The 24792-nt window shown below is 39.2% G+C and overlaps 1 protein-coding gene and 1 long non-coding RNA gene across 10 annotated transcripts in view; one reads left to right on the forward strand and one right to left on the reverse strand.

Moving 5' to 3' along the window:
* ITPR2 (inositol 1,4,5-trisphosphate receptor type 2) overlaps positions 1-24792 on the reverse strand; it is a 494379-nt gene that overhangs the window by 359455 nt on the left and 110132 nt on the right. For all 6 annotated transcript variants that reach the window (XM_036080194.2, XM_078075789.1, XM_078075790.1 and 3 more), the window contains 2 exons: positions 22218-22313; positions 7197-7241 (listed from right to left, as the gene is read on the reverse strand). In XM_036080194.2, the coding sequence (XP_035936087.2) occupies positions 7197-7241; positions 22218-22313 (141 nt within the window). The remainder of the gene's footprint in view (positions 1-7196; positions 7242-22217; positions 22314-24792) is intronic.
* Positions 1-24792, forward strand: part of LOC144382353 (uncharacterized) — a 162301-nt gene that overhangs the window by 109043 nt on the left and 28466 nt on the right. The window contains exons 4-5 of one of the 4 annotated variants that reach the window (XR_013449115.1): positions 4912-5119; positions 7472-9148. The exons of 1 other annotated variant lie outside the window; for it this stretch is intronic. This is a non-coding gene — a long non-coding RNA (uncharacterized LOC144382353). Of the gene's footprint in view, positions 1-911; positions 1039-4911; positions 5120-7471; positions 9149-21473; positions 21837-24792 lie in introns of those variants that run through there. 2 more of the 4 variants (XR_013449118.1, XR_013449117.1) reach the window with 2 other exon arrangements.

Raw genomic sequence — 24792 nt, forward strand, 5'->3', positions numbered from 1 at the left:
TACTAATTAGTAAAATGAACTAGGACAGCTATAACCAAAGAGACAGACAATAACAAGTGTTAGTGAGAATGCAGAGAAATTGTAACAGTCATATATTGCTGGGGGAACATAAAATGGTGTGGCCATTTCAGAAAAGTCTGGCAGTTTGTCAGAATGTTAAACATATGACCAACAATTCTGAGTCTAGGTACCTATCCAAGAAAAATGAAAATATATTTCCACACCAAAACTTGTCCATGGATGTTCACAGCAGCATTTATAAAAGCCAAGATGTGGACACAATCCAAATGCCCATCAAATAATGAATGGATAAACAAAATGCAGTATATGCACATAATGGAATATTATCTGGTCATAAAAAGGAATGAAGTACAGATACATGCTATAGCATATGCATGAACTTTGAAAACATTATGCTAAGTGAAAGAAGTCAGACACAGAAGTCCACATATTCTATAAGCCCATACACGAAATGTCCAGAATAGGCAAATCCTTAGAGAGAATACATTCATGTCTGCCAGGGCCTGGGGGAGGGGAGGAGGGCGAGTGACTGTTAATGGATTTAGGCTTTCTTCTGCAGGAGAAGGAAAATGTTGTAGAATTTGATAGTGGCTATAATTTTGGAGCTCTGTGTTAAAAACCATTGAGTTATATATTTTTATAAATAGGAGAATTTTATGGTATGTGAATTATATCTCAAAGTTGTGGAAGGAAGAAAGGAAGGTAGAAAGGGAGGGAGGGAGGAAAAAAGGAAGGAAAGGGAGAGGAAAGGACAGGGAGGGAAAAGGAACAAGGAAGGGTAGGAGGGAAGAGAGGGAGAGGGGCAAGGAAAGAAAGAAACGGAAGGAAGGAACAAATGAACAAACAAACTAACTCCAAAGGATGCTGTTTCATTGATGTCTGCCATGTAGGTCGACATGAAAATTCAGGGGTTATACTAAGATATGGATGGCAAAGAAGCATTTTGCCTGGAACATAATGGTGACGCAAGAACCACACTTCTGCCTGGGTGCAAATAGCTAACGCCAAGAAAGCCTCAAGAAGTTCTATAGAATCCTCTTATACGGGGCCCAGGAGAATACCATTTGCAACTAGGAATTCCTTCTCAATGGTAAAAATGGTGGTGCCATCTGATATTGAAAATGATAATGACTATGATGAAGAAGAAAACCAAGAGAGGAGGAAGGAGAAGGTTTAAGAAGAGGAAGTGATAATTCTGAAAGAAAGAAGAGGAAGTTTGCTTTCGTTATAATCCTCATAAGATGAAAACTTGAGGAGAAACAGACCAGAAGAATTACAGTCACAAAGAAATATCATAAAAGAACTGGTTTTTAGACTCTACAGTGCTACTGCAGCCAAAAGAAAGAACCACCAACATAATTAACATTAATTAATACATGTGAGAGAAGACTGCTTCATAACATAGGAACACAGAAATAATGGACAAGATCAGTCAATTGTAGAAATAACCCAAAGGATTTTTCGAATAGGTAGGCAAAGGGATTTGAGAACAAGTGGCTTCAGTGGATTATTAGAAAGGCACAAATAAAATATGACTTTAATTAAGGAAAATAAAATTTAATCAATTATATTGAACCATGTTTGAAGAAAGGCTTTATTAACAGAGATGAACATATAACCTAAATAAATAGAGATTCGGTGAGCAGGATTTGGCAGTTTCTCTCATCATTGCTAGTGCAGATGCAAAAAATTAATATTCTGGTCTTTTCGGAGGAATACCATATCCCTAAAAAGAATATGTGTCATCTACTTTCCTGAGCCTCCCGCACACCAATCTTCTAATTATAACAGCTTTTGCTATAGATTTTACTTCAAGGAAAATGCACTAACTAACCCAACAATTTAGATTTACTTAGCAATTGAAAGTTGGCATTGTGGTTATACATCAGTCACTTGTGAGTTCATTTAGTACAAGTCAATCCTACTGTATATACTCTCCTTTTGAAATGCTCATAAAATAAATTTTCTAGCCTTACAAAAAGAAAGCAGATCCAGGTTCCTAGATTGTCCTCCTACTCCACCCCCTTTGGTAATACGTGGGTTCCCAACTAAAGTAGTCAGAAACCTCTCTGTTTTGACACTCTTATAATGAACAATAACATTTTTTTCCAAACATAGAAAGAAACCTCGTTTATTAGGTCTAATTAAAAGAGGTCACTCTGAATTACTCATACCATTTAAGACCTATGGTTTAATTTTAATTACATAGGATAAGTGGAATGTACCACTACACCCCTAAATAATTTGCTTAGGTCCCCGGGGGAGGAGGGGGAGGAAGAAGATTTAATGAATAGATAAATTCCATTTATAAATAGTATAACAATTATTTATGGGTGAAAAGAATTTCTAACATCTTTTGCAGTTTTTTAAAGCAGTGCTATACATTTTGCTTTTAATCTCTTATACTCCGCTAATTTGCTTAACAAACTTCATAAACAGTTCCACAGTAAATTTCAAGACAGCCCCTCAAAATTTGTGAACAATAAAACATGAATGATGAGTTATAAATATATAATTTTAAAATGTATGGATCAAGCTTCAATCCATAAGAAAAATCAATATTGTATTCCTATAATATGAAGGCAGTTCTGTTCAAAATTGTGTGCCTGTGGCTTTTGTTTGTAAACCCATATCTTTTTTTTAAGTAAGAAACAAGACACACACAAAAAAACTAAAAAAAAAAAAAAGAAAGAAAGAAAGAAACAAGACACACAGAATTACAGAAGCGAAATGCCCTCCCTTCTTGCATCGTGAAAATACATTTAAGGTCCAAGAAAGCTTAAGCAGGTGTTAGATTTAATATCAGCTAGCTATCCAAAACCCTGCACTTAGGGAATGCAGTGCCTCAGAATGTTAACCTAGTCTGCTGGGCTCTTATAAAACTGGCGTTTTCTCTTGGAAGCAAAGGCACACAGCCTCTCGGGTTATACAAGTCAAAAATCCCCTTATGAAGAAACAGCCGAGTAAACGAATGGCTCTCCCGGCTTCTCCCGGCTTCTCCTCGCTTCTCCCGGCTTCTCCTCGCTTCTCCCACCTGTCCTGGGCCCTGCTGGTGGAGGCACAGCCCTTAGCCTCCTGTAACACCTTCTCTGTTGACTCATTTGTGAGTCATCGAATTTTTAGCAGAGACATCACGTTGCAATTCTGTTGCTGGGAGCCAGAGACATTCTGTAAGAAAGAACGTATATGCATTTTCGGGGCTGATGCAGACCGGCGTGCGGCCACAGCAAGGCAGCATCATGACGTGCAGGCATGTGTTTTTGGTCAGACCCTCCAGGGCTCTCACAGCTGACTTTATGTAACAGACATAACCCTGCCATTTAAAGCTGCAGACGCTTCTTCTCTTGCCTGGTTCCTTAAGATTCTGTTATTCTTTTTTTTTTCTTTTTTAAAGATTTTATTTATTTATTTGACAGAGAGAGACACAGCGAGAGAGGGAACACAAGCAGGGGGAGTGGGAAAGGGAGAAGCAGGCTTCCCACGGAGCAGGGAGCCCGAAGCGGGGCTCGATCCCAGGACCCTGGGATCATGACCTGAGCCGAAGGCAGACGCTTAACGACTGAGCCACCCAGGCGCCCAAGATTCTGTTACTCTTAAACTCATTCCTACTATGACCCTTTTTCCGTTCTTTTCCTTATCACCTTACCACTGATGAATATAAACTCAAGGAAATTTGGGGGTCTTTGTTCAAAATCTGGTCCCCCACCACCACTCTCCCCCAAAAAAGTCTATAAAATAGAATCTTCCAGTACATTTCAGCCAAGTATCATGGTTCCTAGAACACTGCTATTTATGTATGTCTATACACAAAGACTGGTGGTTCTCAACGGGCAGAGTCTGGACCCCAGGGGGGTCCTTTGGCAATTTCCAGATGCATTTTTAGTTGCCGCAACTGAGAGCAGGGTGGATGACAACTGGCATCCAGTGAGCAGAGTCCATGGATGTGCTAGACCTCCGACAGTGCCAAGGACAGCACCCCACAAAAAAGAATTCTCCGGGCCAATCTATCAGTATTGCTGAGCTTGAGAATCCCCAGCATAGACAAAGACACTCCCTTGAAAAATCAGATCACATTCCACATCAATATGGTAATGTGAAAATGGGTGGTGTTATTCCAAAAAAAAAAAAAAATCCCCTTCAAAGAGCCATTTGAAAAGATGCAGCCTTTCAAGGAGAAAACTAATGACTGTCAGGTTCCCAGCTGGGCTTGACACAGTTCCAATGTTTACAGGGTCCCTGTGGATGCTGTACATTTGTAAGATTGGAAATAATAGGCTCCTTTGTAGAATAAATACAGCAATTTGGGTCTTAATGGGAGCTCTGACACACACCGCCTCATTTCACTAGCACCATGCATTAACCTTTGAGACTTCAAAACTGGAAGGCAACATTTTGATAAAGGTTTCTAAATTACAGGAAAAATATTAACTGGATATTAAATAGACAACATAAAGGAAAATTTGGAAAGAAAAATAATTAGCATGGTCACAGTGAACTCAGTGTTACTGGAACCCAGATCTGAGGTGAGATAGCATTCTGTTTGGGGAAATTGATTTCACTTTTCACAGGCTAAGCTCTAACTGCTCCTTTGTTTTCTTTTTTAGACAGAAACATAATTATTGCTAGGTGGCAAATGGTCTATAAAATGAGAAGCCATATTGTTAGCTTTACTGTTCCATATTTTCAGTTTTATTTACTTTCAAGCTAGGGATTAAGGATAGGGAAAAAAAAAAAAAGAAATCAAATGTCTCCAGTTGGATCTCTCTCTGAGATGGCAGATGAGATCCAGCCATAAATTTCTAGGGCAAAGCAGACCCACCTGTGTTATATGCAATTAAAGTACTGCTGGTAACAACAGCCTCACAGAAAAGTGCTCTTTCTCACTTTTAGAGGTGGATGAAGAACTTGTATTTCAGAACATAAAGGAAAGAAGTCTATGAAGTCTAACTAAAAGCTCGATGGACACAAACAGCAAACTTCATGGATTCATTACTTATATTCCCTGTGCGGCTTCATAAACCTTCCTACTCTATCTCTCCCACTCAGTTCTGCCCAGAAGCATCAGCAGCATCACCAAATAGTATGTAGCTGGAAGGAGGTAAGCAAAGAGATGTAATTCAATTGCACAATTTGAAGCTTTGGGGTGATGCCCTTCTAACAGAAACAACGTACATTTTTAGCCTACCAACATCTTTTATTCAAAGAGTTTCCTTTTATCTGATTGAATGTTAACCTCATGGCATATAGGTGACGAACACAGGGCAAACATCCTCATCCCATCATTCGGGTAGGAAACGGAGTCTCAGGAAGGCTATCTGACATGTCCAAGGCCACACAAGTCAATGGTGGCGCAAGAAGTAGAACTCCCCTGGTTCTATACAAGGCGGAAGTCATGTAGAATATCATAAATAAAGACCTCGAGAAAGAGAAAAAGCAACCCCTGACATCCGATGGTTGGCCTGGTATGACCAGGCAGGCTCAGTGTGGCCAAGGGCACCCCGACGCTCACGGATGGGCCACACTGTCCTCCCGTGAACATGAACGATTTCACAGAACACTGACATCAGACACGGCCGCTCCATAGTCATTTCTGAACACCAACAAAATGTGGAGGTTGTCCAAGCCATAAAAACTAAGATCCCTCTCCCCTAAAATGAGTGCTGCTTCTTTAGCACTTAGAACCTTAGCCTGGCTCTCATCTTTTGCCCTCCCTGTAGATAAACTGTATTAAGATACTTCTTCTTCCTGACAGCATTCATTCCTATCTACAGTAAGCCCCCCTTCCTTAAATCCTCCCCAAAACCATCTTATACAAGCCCAAATCCTACCACAGGTTCTTTCTAACACACTCTGAGAGGCCCCACAGTTCCCGGGGGTGCAATGTGTAATTAATTCCACTTGTTCAAGAACAGGTGCGTTCCTGGTGGTCTTTGGCCAGAGACCATTGATCAGCTTATAGCAAGAACCAAAGACTCAGCTTTTAAACATGGTTACGGATGGCATTTTTCTAAATCAAAGGAAAATAAGAACACAACAGTCCTGGGCTAGCTATTTGAAAACCGAGGAGAGAAGAGTCCACACAGGGACATAAAACTGAATTAGAAATGAGTGATCCAACTGATCTAACAAGCCTACTACTGTGTTTAGGGACATTTTGACACAAATTAAAGTTTTCATTGGGCCAATGACTTGATACTTCAGCTTTATTTCTATTGTAAACCTGATAGATGGAGAAAGAAGTCAAACAGGATTGACTCAGGTCCAGAAATTCTGATTTGATTCACCTCCCCCATATCAATATCCTCATAAAACATAAAGCTGAGAGCCAATGCAAAGACAGAAGTCATTTCAATTAAATAGTCCAACCCATTCTGTCAAAGGGTAGAATTTTGGATGATGCAGTAATAATTCTTAGCAATTCCAAAAGAGACTGCTAAACTCCTAAGAAAATTAAAAAATAGACTGTGTCTATTTTACATTAAAATATCTAGCTAAATTGCTAAAATATGTAGATATATAGATATGTATATAAATCCAGCCCATCAACCACCTTTTGTCTGTATCACATCAAATATCCTCAATTTCAGAATTTTCTATTGAATGAAGTCATGTTGTTGTCATACAGTCATCTTTTTTACAAACAACAATAAAAGATCAGACTGAATAATAATAAATATCTTAATGAAAGTTGGCTTTAAAATAAGATTGAGATTTTCTGAATAGCATGTTTTAGAATATCAGAAAAATCAGTCATACAATTGTTTGATGCCTCAATTTCTCCCCATAAACAGAACCCAAATTATTTTCAGTCAGAAAGGATTGTCTGTTGTCCTCTTTTAAAATCATACCATAATTCAATTTCTCCTTCCTAACTTCTATGCACTCTGAAAACTAAACCTAGAGCCACCATATCTCCCAGATGCCCACTGCCTTCAGTGCTCTATCATAAATGGCCTCCAAGATGCTAGAAATCTCCCTAAATACCCCTTACTGGACATCTTTTTATAATGTAAGCCATGTCATCTTTTACTTTTTATCTGTGATCCATAGCCTCTAGTCTGAGAATCTCTCTCAGAATCCCTAGTCTTCAAATTTTCTATTAACTTCTCAATTTGTTCATATAAAATATAAACAATATATTTGGAGTTTGTTGGGGAAAAAATGATTTCACTCACCACATTTTTTCCTTCATTTTGAGCATCTCGATAATCAGGATTAAGCTAAAAAACAAAACAAAACCAGTTTTGAATCTCTATGAAAAGCACATTAACAAGACCAATGATCTTTAATTCAGTTCACTATTGTATCCTTAACTAAATTCAATATTAAAAAAAAAAAAACCTAAGAAAGAAACCATTACTAAATAGTACAATTTAAAACATTACTTTCAAACTCTAATTGCAGGAGACATGAGCTAAAATGCCATGTTTATTGCTTTTGTTTATATTAGAACAGTTGACATCTTTGAACAAGTGAGAGCTGACAATCTCACATTCTCCAAGGAAGCCTTCAAGAGAATTCGTCATGTTACCCACCACAAAATCTGCTATTCATCAATAACTCAATTTTTAAAATTAGACCAAAGGAGAGTCTTCGTAACAACGATTCAAGATCATGTTCCACATGCTATATACACAAGAAAAGAAAAATCAAGCAAAAGAAGAGCTATCTATCAGATATCTGTATCAGATATGAGGGTTAATGCATGAGTGTTGTGGGGTTTGGGGGTCATTCCAACAAAGATGGATGAGCTCTGGATATGCTGAGTGTTGGCCCGCACATTTCCAGCTGGCCAGAATCCATACCTCCCGACTCCCACCTGATGACACAGTCCCAAAAAGATGTCTGCATTGTACTGAAACAACTAGTTCATAATTTGTAAAACAACAGACTTATGAGTAAGGTGTTTTTCTCTAAATAATGAGTTGTTCACTTGATTTTTACTATTTTAATATGAATCAGTTGGTGTCTATAATATGTCACCCCAGGCATGAAAGTCACCATTTCAAATGTAAGGTCAAGAGTCTTTCTCAGAGCGACACTTGGCTAGTAGCTCTGAGGAATGTCCTCTCAACTTATTACTAAATATCAGTGAAGGTGCTGCAAAGGATCCAAAGCAAAACAGAACAAAACAAAAAAAAAAGTCTGAATCTCATTGAAAACTAAGACTGAAAAACAACCTAAACCCAAATCTACAATGAACTGTCGGTCTTCACAAAGCAGCTGGTGCTGGGGGAGAAGCAGACACGTCCCCAGTTTTTCCCTCCCGGCATACCTCCACCTCACTTTAAGCTAACAGCCTTGTGAGCACAGTTAAGATACTTGCTGTGGCTGCCACAGTTTGTCCATTCTCTCAGAGACCCCGAGTATTTGCCCACCAGAAACGCACACAGAAGTGTGCGCCGCTGAGGAGCCCTTGTTAGACTAAGCAGAAACCTGTCTCCCCGGGACTCCCATCCACTGTCCCACTACCTCTGTCTTCTCATGACCACAGAAATGCAACAAAGCTCAGAAAACAAATGGGCAGAGAGTCGAGGGGGCAGATAATAGCAGAGGGCTTTCTGAGAAGCACTTCCTGAAGAAAGAGAAGAGCAAGAACAGTGGCTTCGTATGTGGGAATTAGACTGCCTAACATTGTAGAAATAGCAAAGGGGTAGAAGAGAGAAGTAAGGGCCACAGAGCCCAGGCAGGCAGAGTCGCCATCTGCGGGACCTGGGACCTACAGTGGGCCTTACGGCTGAAGACTGAGAAAAAGGATCAAGAATTTTAACAAATAGAACAAAATGACCATCCGCTCAACCCATCTGGCTCTGCACAGAGCCCACTTGTCTGAGGATAGGAAGAAAGGAAGGAAGGAAGGAAGGAAGGAAGGAAGGAAGGAAGGAAGGAAAGAAAAAACAACATGGGACTGATTAAAAAGCATATTATAAGGGGAAATTCTTTTCTCAGAGTCTTTCTGAATATTTTCTATGGTATGATGCAAAATCGACTTTCAGGAAATGGTTTGACATATTCAAGAAAGTGTAAGTAAACATTTCCTCCATGTAAAGACAACAGAATAAAATGAACAGCTGAAAATACAATACAAAAATAATGATATAAATAATAATATACAAATATAAAGAATTATAAAAAGAAGTGAAGAAGGATTTCACTAAAAATGAAAACACGAATACAAAATTAAACTCCATGTTGGCAGCAATAAAAAGCACATTTGATGCTGCAGGGAATGAGTGATGCAAAGCATAAAAGAATTGAACAGCCATCTCTCAGTACAGAGGAGAGGTATAAAGAAATAAAAATGAGGAAAAAGCAAGTAGTCATGGAGGACCAGAGAAGGGCCTATCAATTAACGGATGATGGGTGTACTGAAGAGGAAGAGAAAATTAGTGGAATACAAGCAACGATCAAAGATAATACAAAACAAAGCTTTGCTCAGCTGAAGAACTGGGCATGCAGAGGTTACCATACCCCAGGAAAATCAACTAAAATGGACAGACACATTCTTTAAGGATAATGAGCAGGGGCGACAAAAGGGAAAACAATGGTAGGGACATAAAATAGAGCCAGAAATTAGGTTTAGACAAAAATGCTTACCATGTAACAGGAGAATGGATAAATAAAAATGGGGCATATTCAAACAATGGAGTACTATACTCCGTAATAAACATGATGAGCTGCTGATATAGCAACAAGGCTGGATCTCAAAAATATATACAACAGAATATTGTTCAGCTATAAAAAAAGTACGAAATCCGGTCATTTGCCACAATATGGATGGACCTTGACAACACTGTGCTAACTGAAATAAATCTGAGAAAGACAAATACTGTAAGATCTCACTTATCTGTGGAATCTAAAACAAACTGAGCTCATAGGTACAGAGAACAGAGTGGTGGGTTGCCAGAGGTGGAAGATGGGGCATGAGTGCAATGGGTGAAGGGAGTCAAAAGGTACATACTTCCAGTTATAAGAAAATATGTCCTGAGGGTACAATGTCCAGCATGGCGATTATAGTTAACAATACTGTACTGCATGTGTGAACGTTGCCAAGACAGTAAATCTTAAAAGTTCTCATCCAATAATTACATGTGGTGATGGATGTTATCTAGACTTAACTGCAGTAATCATTTCACAATATATACACACACCAAATCATTATGTTGTACGTCTAAACTAATAAAAGGTTATATGTCAATTACATATTAATTTTTTAAAATATTTTAAGTGGAAGAAGCCTGACACTGTATGACTCCATTTACACCAATTCTAAGGTCAGAGAAAACTAAACTGTGGTTAAACAAACCAGAAATTGAGGGCTGGAGTGGGGAGGTACAAGGGAGGGGAGTGGATAGAAAGCAGAACCCAGCCCAAGAGTCACATGACAGGAGTCTCTCAGGTTTTAGAACTAACAATGGGAGGCAGGGGAGAGGGCAAGAAAAGCGGAATCCAGTTACAAGTTGCCCCTTCGTGCTAGGCCAGCAACTGGGGAGATCTGAGGCAGAACTTTTCTTTTTCTTTGGAGATATGTATCTCAGGCTCCTTAAATTCCCTTGAATTACAAATAAAAGAATTAATTCCAAAACAGGCTTATTCTTGCTTTTGGAATCCAAGAGTGAAAGGTAGAAAGCCAAAAAGATAGGGAATTAACTGGCCTCCTGTGTACTGATTAATCAAACACAAAACGACACACTTTTCCTTGGTAGTAATGATAGTTCCAGCATAGTACCCGGGAGGGGTTTATCCAGCTATTTTAGTCACGCATTACTGTTTTGCATTTTTTAATTTGTTTTCAATTTGAAGAATTCAGATGTTTTTTAAGTTAAAAAAATAGCCATACTAAAATTATAGCTAAATTATTTCCAAAAGATACGCAGCATGTTTAGCCATGGATATATCTCATGGTCAAAGCTTTCATTCAATAAGCGTTAAGAGTAGTTTGGCCACAGACACTGTGGAGGGAATTCATGCTGGAAACCATGATGTATCTTAAATAAAATGTGTAAAGGAACAGGAATTAACATACTTAGGTCAAACACAAAATCATGTATGCCCTCTAAAATGTAAGCTATATTCCATCCCAAAGACAACGCTACTTTCTGAAATTCAGTCTTCACATATTTCACCCACTTGGGGTCACCCATTTCAATCCCCAAGGTCAATCCCTCAGGGAAGTCTGGAAACTGGACTCCAGGCTCTGCCCTGGGAAGAGATACCCATGAGCTTTAGGAAAGTTCACCTAACCTTGGAACTCAGGGTCCTCAGCTGTTAAATGAGAAAAGTCTATGACCAAAGCTTAATCGTACTAATTATATGTCATTAAATTTTATATATTCATGTCTTTGGCAACAATACTAAAGATGGTGCTGATCAGTTAGATTTTGCCTCATCTTGTGTCTCTCTGGCTATAATGTGTTTTTTTTTAATAATTAATATGGAGTTATGGCTTCAGTAAATTCATTAAAGTGATAATAATAATGAGGAGAAAGAGGAGGAAGAGGAGGGGAAGCCACCCAAATATATCTATGCCTATATAAATTCACCAATATTAACTGAAGACCAAATAAATATATGCTTTAATGTATGTTTTAATTATACTGCTGCTTTCCTTCTCTGAATATAAGAGCAGCAATTATTAAAGTAATTAGACTAAGGATGAATCAAAAATATATTATTTCTAAAGAAGGGGTAAAAAGACATGGTCATGTGAAGATTCCAGAATCTTTTAGGACTTTAAAGGAAATATTTCTTTATGTTAAAAATAAATTATAAATCTGGCATTAGAGAGAGACAATTTTTTTTTCCCCTTGGAAAGACCTAATATGCTTTTCAATCATTTATTCAACAAACATTAATAGAACATCTATAATGGGCAAAGCATTATGGCATATGGTATTTTAGCAAAGACGAAGAGAATATGGTCCCTGACCACGAGACGTTACAATCTAGGAAGGAAAATAAGACATAAATACAGTTAGCTGTAATATAAAATAGAATGTGACAAGAGATACCAGACAAGAATGAATAATTTATAAATAATATAGGTCAGAGGAAGGAGGGATCTGTGGTGGGCAAATGTAGCCAAGAATTATTCATAGAGGGGCTCCTGGGTGGCTCAGTCAGTTAAGCATCTGCCTTTGGCTCAGGCCATGATCTCAGGGTCCTGGGATCGAGCCCCACATCAGGCTCCTGGTCAGCGGTGAACCTGCTTCTCCTTCTCCCTCGGCTGCTCCACCCCCACTCGTGCTCTCTCTCTCTCAAATAAAAAAATAAAATCTTAAAAAAAAAGGATTATTCATAGAGAAGGTAGCATCCAAGATAAGCCTTGAAGGATGGATTGAATCATAACTGGCAGAGAAAGAAAAGAGTGAAGAAGAAAGACAGTACAGGGGAAATGAATTGGCATTCACTCATAGATAATTCATAGATCATTCAAGATAAGAAAATGAGACTGTTCAGAGAAGACCCAGAAATGTCATTTATGGAATACTTTTTATATGTTTTTAAAAGTTAATTCATTTCCCCTTACAATTATCCTATTAGAAGGGATTCTTTTCTTTTAAAAAAAAAAAGTTTATTTGTTTTAGAGAGAGAAAGAGTGGGCAATTGGGGGGGGTGGCAAGAGGGAGAGAGAGAATCTCAAGCAGACTCCCCTGCTGAGCTTGGAGCACAGGGCTCCACTCGAGGCTCGATCTCACTACTCTGAGATCGTGACCTGAGCCAAAATCCAAGTTGGATGCTCAATCAACTGAGCCACCCAGGTGCCCCCTATTAGGAGGAATTCTTCACCCCACTTTACAGATGAGGCCCCAGTGGGGCACATCAAGTGAAGTCTTCTGTGCAAAGTCACACCACTCGGAAGCACAGGTCTGATGATTCCAAAGTTCCATCCTTTAATTACGATACCATGTTACTTCCCTCCTGCCTCCATAAAGAGGAGGGGCATGATCCAAGGTAGGATCCAAGCCAGCCCAGACCAATGGGGCTTTTAAACCATAGGCTAATGGGTTTACATCTTCAGAAAGATTTTGAATATCACTGGGGAAGTGTTTGCAAAAACACTACGTTAAAAATCCTCAACTGGCCATGGTCAGTAGAAGATGGAGACGGGGGATGAAAGAGGCAAAGAAACCAAGCATGGTGGTTCTAGTAAGAGGTAGCAGAGGCCTGACAAAAATAATCATGCTGAATGTAAAGGAAAAAGCAGATGCAGAAGATGTTATGGAGACCGAGTCAGTAGAATTGGAATGTGTAAACTGAGACAGAAAAATGTTTGTCATGACTCTCAGGTTTTTAACACTGCACTAAGAAAATGCACTGTTTCATGGGGAAACAATTCAATCTTAGATATATTTATTGAGCTTCAATGGCAGTGGGATATCCGAGATCAAATTCCTGGCCCACTGACTCCATGGGGGTGAGTAACAGGGAGACTATGAAGAGCAGAGACCCAGTATGAACCCTTGAAGGGAGTTCTCATTTGTATGGCCAAAGAGAGCTAGAAAGGAGTCAGGTAGAGAATGTCACAAGTCAGAATAGAGAAGTGGCAGAGAAAGAGAGAGAGACAGAGAAATATCATGAACACTTAGGCAATGAAAACCATGATTGTACCACAGTCAAGTGAAAGACAACTGCAACTTTCCACCTAACACAATATCAAGAAGCAGACAGAACCCTTCTAAGTCCACAATATATGCTCATTTTCTTAAAACAAAAATGTTAGTTTTTTATGAGGAAATGTGTTTTGATCAATTTTTATGATATATAACATTAAAATCATCGCTTGTATATTTTTAAATAATTATATATCTATATGTTTGTTTTTTTTTTCCAATGCCTGGCATTTCAGAGACAATCTATTATTCTGACTGACAAGTCTAGAAAAGAAAAGAAGGGAAAAAATAACCTTTATTAAATGCTTATATGTGCCAGGCACAATTTATATTTTGATATATAACATTTACGTGTGTGTGTGTGTGTGTGTGTTGTGTATGGAGACCTGGTATATATATTCTTCCGTCATATTTATTTATATATACCTATACATACACAAACATACAAACCATAAACTATGGCTGATATAGTTAATGGAAAACTAAATACAGAGATATTTAAAACTATAACCCTAATATTCGTAAGATTCTATGCTGATGTACAGGTTCTTCCGTACTAAGTTTTTAACTAATTAATTAAATCCAAAGTCTGTTGCACAGTTAGGAAATAAGAGTTTACTGCCATCTGGTGGAAGTCTGGCCTATCTACAAACAAATAAGCTATTGCTTGCTTATTTGAAAGCACAATGATAAAATCTTTAACAAATAAAATTATTTGAACTACTCGATCTATCTTGTTCTGGAAAGGATCCTTATGGCTTTAATAATATCCCAAGAAAGAAAATGTAGAAGCAGCAGATCAGAAATTGTGATACTTGATTTATAATTGCTCCCATGACAATGGAAGAACGGTTTCCTGAGGCTCCCATATATCCCATTCAAAATATAATAAAATCACTTTCTCCCCCAATGATATGGTTGTGAACTCTCCTGCACCAATAAGGTGATACAAGTAAAAGATCCAGGGCAAATGGCCATGAGCGTGCTTACAACCGTGCTGTGTATTAAATGCAAAAATACATGGCTGTTTGCGTTCCTTTCCCTCATGTTACCTTCTCTCTTGATGGCCCACAGAAACTGACATCACAGGAAGACAGCCTAACAATACAGTACTGTAAATGTTCCGGAAGGCTTTATCTGACAAAGCCACAAATGGCTTCGTTCTCTAATTCACAATTAAATACTTTGTTCCACATTTTGTCCATGAGCTTCTAGCATTGCATATTTCTCAAAAATAAATTTTGGGGCGCCTGGGTGGCTCAGTTGGTTAAGCGACTGCCTTCGGCTCAGGTCATGATCCTGGAGTCCCAGGATCGAGTCCCGCATCAGACTCCCTGCTCAGCAGGGAATCTGCTTCTCCCTCTGACCCTCCCCACTCTCATGCTCTCTCTCCCTCTCAAATAAATAAGTAAAATCTTTAAAAAATAAATAAATAAATTTTGAACTCCCTAAAACAAAATAGCACTATATTTATAGTGCTATTCTTAAATAGCTTGCAGTTTATGTGCTTTGTCTCTATAATTAGACTACAGAAGCTTCAGCATACGAAATGGTCTCAAAGCAAATGAGACCCTTCATTTCTCCCCAAGCAATAGCCTCATTACAGTTTTCTGGAAAACTTGGCCTCCCTGTAAGTACTGGTTAAAATAGAATATCAGAAGTATATGTATAAGTAGGAAGTATATGTGTAAGTACAATTTTGAGGGTTTTTTTTTTTTTTCTCATTTGTGCTTAGATTTAAGATTGCAGCCCCTTAAACTCACTTTGAGATTTAACGTGGTCATCTCTGGATGTTAATAATTTAAACATTACACAAAATTGATGATCTCAGATGTGTATGCATGCTGGAAATAATTGGAAAGGAGATGTCCCAGAGACTGAATTAATGTCCTTCTCCTCTACCCTGCAAACTCCCAAAGGACAAGGACAAAGGGTTGATCGCCTTGGTTTTCTTCACAGTATCAACACAGTGCTTCCACCTGGTAGGCAGTCAATAAACGACTGTGTACTGTTGGTGTAACAGCGGTCAGGGTTTCTCAATGTCGGCACTACTGGCATCTGGGGCCAGATAAATCTCTGTTGCAGTGGCTGTCCTGTGCACAGATGCTTAGCTGCATCCCTGGCCTCTACCCACTAGATGCCAGTAGCTCCTTCTTCGCAAGCCTGACAATAAAAGTGCCTCCAGACATTGTCAGATAGCCCCTGGGCGACAGGATCACCCTAGGCGAGAACCACTGCTATAGATGAAGCAACGCAAGTCTGCCATTGAACCCGAAGACTGTCATGACCTTGTTTTTGAACTTTGGACCAAGTACATCACCTCTCTGAACCTGGGTTTCCTTTCCTGGGAAGTGAAATGATTGGATTTACAGCCTCAGTCTCTCTCTCTGATTCATCCCATTGGATTATCTAGTATTTACTGAACATAAATTCCGTGTACAAGGTATCCAGTGGTGAGCCCCTAGATTCCGCCCCCCCACCTTCAGTTACCTGGCTTACAAAAAAATACCAGTGCTGGATAAAAATTGTAATCATAATAACAGTAGAAGTAGTGATAGTAATAATAACACTACTCCATATTTTTTTGTCCCCTTCTCAATGGAAGTGAGGGGACTTCATAGTTGCTGAATATATTTTATGTGCAAGGTGCTGAACCTTCCGTATCTTCCTTAATTTCCAAAAGAATCCCATGGAATATATACTATCATCTTTTTTACACACAAGGCAACTGAGATTCAGAGAGGTTAAATATCTGCTTTAAGTCAGATAGACTGTGAGCAGTATACATGGGATTTTTTTTCCCCACTACACTAGGCTCTCTTTGCCACACTGGCCAATATAAACACCATATACTCAAAAGCAATTCAAGAATTACATAATCCAATTTACCAGAAATGCCTCAAGCACATTAAAGTAATATTTCAAATTATCAATATGTGTGTTGAGAATGGAAAGGCTGAGGGAAAAGAGTAATGCCCTGCCAGGTCCTGCTCCTCTGACAGGAGCTTCCCCTTAATGCGAAAATGGCTCTGTTCTCATCTTATTTTTTTATTTTTTTTTAAAGATTTTATTTATTTACTTGACAGAGACACAGCGAGAGTGGGAACACAAGCGGGGGGAGTGGGAGAAGGAGAAGCAGGCTTCCCGCCGAGCAGGGAGCCTGATGCGGGGCTCGATCCCAGGACCCTGGGACCATGACCTGAGCAGAAGGCAGACGCTTAACGACTGAGCCACCCAGGTGCCCTCATCTTATTTTTTTAAATATACCTTTAAAAGCCTATCTCAGAGGACTGTTTTCCCTTTATTACTGTTCCTGCTCCTTCACAGCCCTGATATGAAAAGTCAGTCCACCCCTACTTCCGCTTCCTGGCTTCCTTGTCGTTCCTCCATCCCCTGGATTCTGGTTTCCACTAAAAATGCTCTCAATCACAAATGGCTGTATTCTTGCCAAATGCTGTAAATACATTTTGTTCCTGAGCTTTTTCGGTAGCACTCACTCCTTTTTGAAACTCTAGCCTCCCTTGCTTGACATTTGCGAATTTCAACCCATTGGACTTTCCAGCTGCTTCTCTTGACTTCTCAGGCACCCCATCTGTTGTCCACCCTTGAAAGATGATGTTCCCCCAAGGTCCACCTTCAAACACCTTCTCACTCTCTTCATACTGCCTCATGATCTCATCCATGCTGATGCTGACCTGTCGAGCCAATCCCCAAACTTCTAGAAGACGTGAACCCTGTGCCTATCAGGCATTTTCACCTGGACATTTTACAGCACCTCCAATTAGACCAAGTCAAAACTGAATGGATTATTTCCTCATCAGTGCTGCACCCCTTTCCCATTTTCCCTAAATTGGTGAATGACATCACCAACACTCCAAAGCCAGAATCCTCCAACTCCTTAACCTTCAACATTCTGTGGATTACAGCTCCATTGCCTCCATGTCCTAAAAATGTCTTCTCCCCTTCCCCTTCTTGCCATTACCAATGCCACTCCCTTGGTTCAAATCCTCAAAGTTCCCTGAAAGTATCAGACTTTTGTCTCCTATCTGGGCTCCCTGTCTCTGAGGTGATCCCTTCCAGTTGCTAAGGCTCCAGAGCAGCTCTGTCTACTGGAACTTTCCCTGTGATGATGGAAAGTTTCTATATCTGCGCTATCCAATACCCTGTAGTTATTGAGCCACCTGAAATGTGGCTAGTGTAACTGACAAACTGACTTCTTAATTTTAATTTTAATAGCATTTATTTTCATTTAAATAGCCAACATGTGGCTACCGCATTAGCCATTGCAAATTCTAGAGCGGTCCTCTTTAAACACAAATTTATTTAGAACACTGTTCTTTATACTTTAAAAATAAAACCAATTCTCCTTAGCTTAATAGATATGGCCCGAAAAAATCAGCTGCCTTACATGTCTGGCCCTACTATTCCCCTCCCACCTTCTAGCACCACTTCCAAACTCACACATAGCCTATGTGTAATACACATATGTATTATCCACATAAAACCAGTTTGTACAATACCACACACCTCCTTGCCTGTGTAAAAGCCATCCTCACCGCCTGAACATGCTTTCTCCCCCTTCCCCACCTGCCTTACCCATCCACCAAGCAGCGCCTCCTCCGGCCTCCTCACCATTCCTTGTACCCCCCTGGCATCTTAATGCCTCCCCATAAGCACGCCACTATTCCTATTGCTATAATACACTTATCACACTGTACTGAGAGCGCCTCAAGGGCAGAAATTAGATTTTCTAGGGACATAACTGGTGTCTACCAAATGTTTACAAATAGCTATCCAGCCTCAGCCTCTAAGGTAACTACTTCAAACATTATTCCTCTTACGAATTGATCAAATCCAAACCTTTCAATCAAAATCTTCAAGCAAAGGGATCTGTCACTCAATAATTCCTTTTAGAACCCCTTTCCTTGAGCCAGGCCTCCCTTTTTTCATCGTCTGCCTATGATTTGGACATTCCACAACCCTATCTGTGTCTCCCAGGCAACTTCCACAATGATTGTCCTTTTGTTTCTCTACCAATCTGTGTGTATTCCTTTCTTGGCGAACCAGGGAAAAGTTCACCCAAGCAAGAGCCTTCTTTGGCTAATTTCCTGCTGACCTAACTCCACCTGCACACATAATCAGCCTGACATGATCCTGCCTGTTGCCCATCCTGTGGCCATTTACTGTAGACTGTCTTCCAAAGTAGGAAGTCAATTCTTTGAGGGCAGAGACTTATTCCTCTGCTTCCTTCTCTACAGCATACTCCACCACTGCTATGCATTTATCAGTCACTTAAAAAGCATATATTAAAGATGGTATGAAATCTTAAACAGGATGTCTGTTGCTGCTGTGAATTCCAAAAATAATTATTCCCAACTCTTGCATTTTCAACATCCTATGATGTGTGTCTTATTTTTTTAAGAAGTATCTAGATATTAAAGATATAATTAAAAAAGTAAAATAAAACCCATGGAGACTTCCTCTCCTATGAATAAGGGTATAATATAAGAAAATGAGTAAGACTAGGAAGTTACAAATCCATATGTTGGGAATGATTTGAAACTAAAGACCTAGGCATTTTTAAAAAGCAAAATAATATAAGGATAAGCATTGTGTTTTAAATACTGTCAGAGGCTCATTTCCACCTGTTGTAGAATTGGAACTGGAAATCAATTTTTTTGTCAAGTGACAATGACTGCAATAACTGTGATTTTGCCACACCTGTAGACACTTTCACACCAGTAAGACACATACATCCTGAGATGTGACTATACCAGGATCTTACCTGACCTTAGTTGACAAATGAAATATAAAACCCTAACCTATGGATGACAGTATTTTGAGGCTAAGATTTCTCTTAGAAATACTACACAGTATTTATATCTTTAATATCTAGATATTAAAGATATAATTAAAAAAGTAAAATAAAACCCATGGAGACTTCCTCTCCTATGAATAAGGGTATAATATAAGAAAATGAGTAAGACTAGGAAGTTACAAATCCATATGTTGGGAATGATTTGAAACTAAAGACCTAGGCATTTTTAAAAAGCAAAATAATATAAGGATAAGCATTGTGTTTTAAATACTGTCAGAGGCTCATTTCCACCTGTTGTAGAATGAGCCTCTGACAGTATTTAAAACACAATGCTTATCCTTAATAAGCATTGATGGTAGAATACTACACAGAAGCACCCATTCTATTTTACTAGTGAAAATCAGTAGAAAATAAATTCCTAGCTTTCAATTTTCAGAGATGTATTTAATGCTTAATTCTCCTTCTTTCACCTTGCCATAAAAAAAAAAAAGAGATGTTATCTCAAGTACTAAAGGTCAAAGAAGAGATCCTCCAAGTACACCAGACTCTTTAATGAACAAAATAGCATCTGGCATTTAAAGTCATATTCTCTAAAGACAGAATAAAGAGTCTTTCAAAGTCTTTTCAAGGAATGAACTACTTTCTATTTCTATTAAGGTCTTAGATCTTCATTAAAGTTAATAAACAATTTAATTCTTAATAATCTAGTCATTTGAATGTGTCAATGATACAAGTTTTAATTGCAGAAATTAACTAAGAAAACTAATAATGTATAATCATATCAGTTTTCTATAGAATGTCAGTAGTTAATATAGCCATTGATTGAAGTAAATTAAGGAAGAAGAGTCACTAACATAAGATCCAAGAGAATTTTGATACTAATTTCTTATCTTTTACAGGACATCTAATAGACTTTTCTAATTCTTATTTTAGACAAGATTCTCTGCCTTACTGCTTCATTTTGCATCAAAGTGTTATTTTTCAAAAAAGTTACTTCAAAACATTCATGGTGTAAACAGTCCATAAATTGCAAAGCTATATTTCATTTATTTGAACAGATTCATAAATAATAAGTCAGATATTTATAAAAGTAAGAGTAATCCCTATTTCTCATAATAACCATGCCAGCATCACTTACTGGATGCTTACCATGAGCCACACGTTAGGCCAAGCACTTTACCTCATTTAATTATCTTAATACTCATATTATATAAATGTTGTGATTATCCCCATTTTCCAGAGGAAAAAATTGGAGCTTAGAGAGATTAATTTGCCCAAACATGGCTCCAAATGCCACTCAGATACAAATCCCAAAATCTTCTTTCCATCCTCTAAGCTTACAGAAGCCTGAATAGCTTCCTTATATTCATTCATTCATTCAAAAAATATTCATCAAATCCAATCCTTTCTAAGTACCAGGCACTGCCCTAGATGCTGGGGACACAGTGGTGATGTTAAAAAAAAATAATAATAATAATCCCTGCCTTCAGAGAGCATACATTTTGACAGAGAATGTTGAGAAAATAAAATGTACAGTAAGTCAGATAGTGGTGAGTACTATGAAGACAATTATGGCAGATTAATAGGAGGTAGAAGGTAATGGTGTTGAGTGTGGTTTAGACAGGGCTCAGCATGTTTACAGAAACTTCCTGTTTCCCACACCTTTTCCTCATCACTTCTGCATCCCCAGTTCCTTATCCTCCCTCCCACCCAAAACCAAAAGTTGGATAAGTAATACTAAAAATTCTAAGGCCAAATTCTGGTTTCAAATCCCAGAAGAAACCCTATATTGAAAAATAGAAACAGAGTTGAGGAGAGTAGAATGAACGGGTATTTTCATGCATCTAAAAAACAAATATTTTCAAAATTACTTTTACATTGGATAACCAAACTTTAATTAAGTCATTTCTAAAACTTCAATGCTGTTACTTCTAGCCACCCTTCATAGCTACCTGACTGTCAGCATGCTTTTAGTGGAGAAAGAAAAGACCTTTATTTGTTTTGACCATTTTTATTAACAGTTTCAGGACAGTTCAGTGTCTCAGGAAGAAACACCTTTCCTCTCCAACGGTTTGAACAATAAAAGCCATCCACTAGTGAAACCAGTTTCAGTGAAGATGACCTGAAACTATCAAGGTTCTACTACACTGACAATGAGTTGATCGTGTCTCCAGTGCAGACAGCCTGAAAGAGTGAAGCTAATAAAAAAGTCTAGAACAAATCGCATACATATGCAAATTAGATACTCTACTGTCCTTGACCTTAAAGTAACCCAACAACCAGTGTTGTGTTGTTATTGTTGTTTTAATTTTTTTTAAAGATTTATTTATTTATTTTAGAGAGAGAGAGAGGGAGAGAGAGAGAGAGAGAGAGCATGCGCACACGCACGCGAATGTGGGGAGGGGCGGGGGAGAGGGAGAGAAAGAATCTCAAGCAGACTCTGGGCTGAACACAGAGCCCAATGCAGGGCCGATTCCAACACCCTGAGATCATGACCTGAGCCGAAATCACAATCACACGCTTAACTGGCTGAGCCCCCGAGGCCCCCCTTGTTGTTTTAATTTTTAAGACAAAGATTATTGCAAGGCTTCGATTAATATTCACATTTTAAGAATCATTTATATGCCAATCCAAATCATGATAGACAATAATCAAATTTGGTATAATGACTGTTCCTATAAATACAACATCTTTTGGAGAACCTAATTGCTTATTTCACTATTTCAGAGTCAGAGATTTAATAGCACTGTATCCATTAGTCTTACCTCTGCAGCTAAATAGTTCCCAGTTGCAAGGTGTTTAAATCTGAACAAGCTGTTCCATTGTCCAGCACCCCCGCGGCATGGGTCATGGTGAACGACCTACAGACAAAAAGAGCAACAACAATAAAGCCTAAAAGATATTCATGTTGCTGGCAAGCAGGTGCCCACAGTTTATACAAAGCGTTCGCCTGTTAATGCTAACTTGTCAGATCCAATATATGTTTTCATGAGAGGACAACATGGCAGAAAAACAAAATTCCCTGCAAATAAGCAAGAGGCATAACATTTGCTCACTGTGTGCATGCGTGATGCTCATGCCTTAAATGTGTAAATATGGTCTTACTCCAAGAGACAGGTTTCCCAGGCCAAAACTGGAAACGCTGAGGGGTTCTCCCCCATTTGTTATTCAAATATTCATTCAACAAATCATATTAAAAGCTTACTATACACCAGGTACTCTTCTAGGCAATAGGGTCACAGCAATGAATGAGACTAGAGCTTTCAATAAATAAGATTTGGCAAGTGCCAGGAGGAAATAAGCAGAGCGCATGACTGAATAATTAGGGAAGGCTTCTTGAGATGCGGTGATTAGCCCAGGCCTGTCCGACATGACATGTGAGCTGAAACCTGCAGGATCAGAGCGAACAGTCACGTAGAGAGATCGGAAGATAGCATTCCAGGCAGAGAGAACCACAAATGCCAAGGCCTGGAGCTCTCAACGAACTTAATTCTTGGCCCTTTCCACATGTGCTTTTTTATTAATACCATGGCCTTTGATACCTGTCCTTGGAATTGGCCTTGCCCCAGATGCTGAGCCACTAGGCTCACTGAGAATAAAAGTAGATGCTCTGAAGCAGGTGCCTTGGGGCAGTCGCAAAGCCTACATTTTGCAGCCTGAAGATGACTGTGTTTGAGTCCCAGCTCTGCCAGTTCCTATGGTATGATTGCAGCAAGTAATTTAATATCTTCAAGCCAGTTTCATCATGTACAAAATGACTTTAATTCATAGGATTGTTTTGAAGATTAAGTACTAGGGAACCTTTCATTATTCTCCCCCAACAGGTTACCTTCTTTTTGTTAATACTGACCCCCCGCCCGACTCCTGCACAGCCTCAGATTCTGTGTGCTGCTGTGTATAACCTCCTAATGCTTTTGCTAGACTCTAGCTTCTAGGTCTTCCCCTACTCTGATAGTTCAAATAAGATAATAATTATGAAAAGACTTCAAAGTGGAGGAAGTCTTAAAAAAAAACCATTCTCCCTGTGACCAAATACCTACCCATCCTCCAAGGCTAAGTTCTAAGTTCTCAAATCAAACTTCTTCCACAAATCCTTTGCAATCACACCGGCTACCATCGAACTCCTTTGGCGAAGGCATAGATACCTTTGACACTCTGATCAAATCTATTGGTGGTCTCACGAACATACACACACATTTGTATACAGCTGCTAGAGGTTCACGAATAACTTGAAGCTCACCACGGATCCCGGACTAAGAACTCCTACCCCAGACACTAGTAGGTCTAGCAACACCAGTACGACGCCCTAGGGGACAACTGGAGATACAGAAAGGAGGGTGTTTTCATTCATCACAGTGATTTTGGAGGGATGCTACTGGCATCATCGGGCGTTGGCTAAGATACTATATATGCTGCAAGTCTCGGGGGAGTTGAGCACAGGCTAGATATTGTGTGTGGCACTCGGGTCCTACCCCACCCTTCCAAGCGCTCCTCTCACGGTGTCTCTGTGAGGGTGCAAAGCCCCACCAGCAGGGTTCTGGAGTCATTCCATTAGGATGGAAAGCAGAGAAAAGTAGACGAAAGCTTCCCCTTCGGGGTCCGGTGAAGGGGCGGCAGCTGCCTAGTGCAGGCTCCTGCAGGGTGATGTGGGCACCTCCTGAAGCGAGGGGGAGAGGGCTGAGGGCTCAGAGGAGGAGCAGTGGTGATTTTCGGCATTGCCTGATCTTCAAATAGGACCACGTTCCCTACCCTAGTTTTCCCCATCCGGTCCTTCCAGTAACACTGAAACCTCATTTCCTACACCAGATACCTCTTTGCTTGAAACAACCTCAACCACGCTGACTGATACAGCGCACGATAGAGAAATGTCCCACAGCCCACCTCGTTCAAACCTCCTGCAGAAACGAACCTACCACAAACAGAAACTGGTAATACTTTAACATACAATCATATTAAAAAGTTTTCATATCAAGTCAGATGACAAGTCCAGTAATTGAAGAGAAATTCACTACGAAGCTTAACTGAGTGTAAGACATTATTTCAGAATTATTAAATAATGGATTCATTCTCTCCATGTTGACTGCTCGGTATTTTCGACTACACATGTTGTTGGAAAGGATTACGATGCAGTGATACAGTTACAGCAAAATCTATAAAACTAACAGTAAATAGATAAGAGAGAAGATTCACAATTCCTTTAAAAGACTTAGAGCCAAATATCACATAGGCGGAAACACATGAAATGAGGGGAACTCACTGTATGGGGAAGTCACTACGTGACTTTTTTATGACTATTTCATTAATAAAGCTTTAAAATTATACCTCACATTATTGCTATCC

This window comes from Halichoerus grypus, chromosome 6 (genome assembly GCF_964656455.1).
Source record: "Halichoerus grypus chromosome 6, mHalGry1.hap1.1, whole genome shotgun sequence".
In the NCBI taxonomy this organism is placed as follows: domain Eukaryota; kingdom Metazoa; phylum Chordata; class Mammalia; order Carnivora; family Phocidae; genus Halichoerus; species Halichoerus grypus.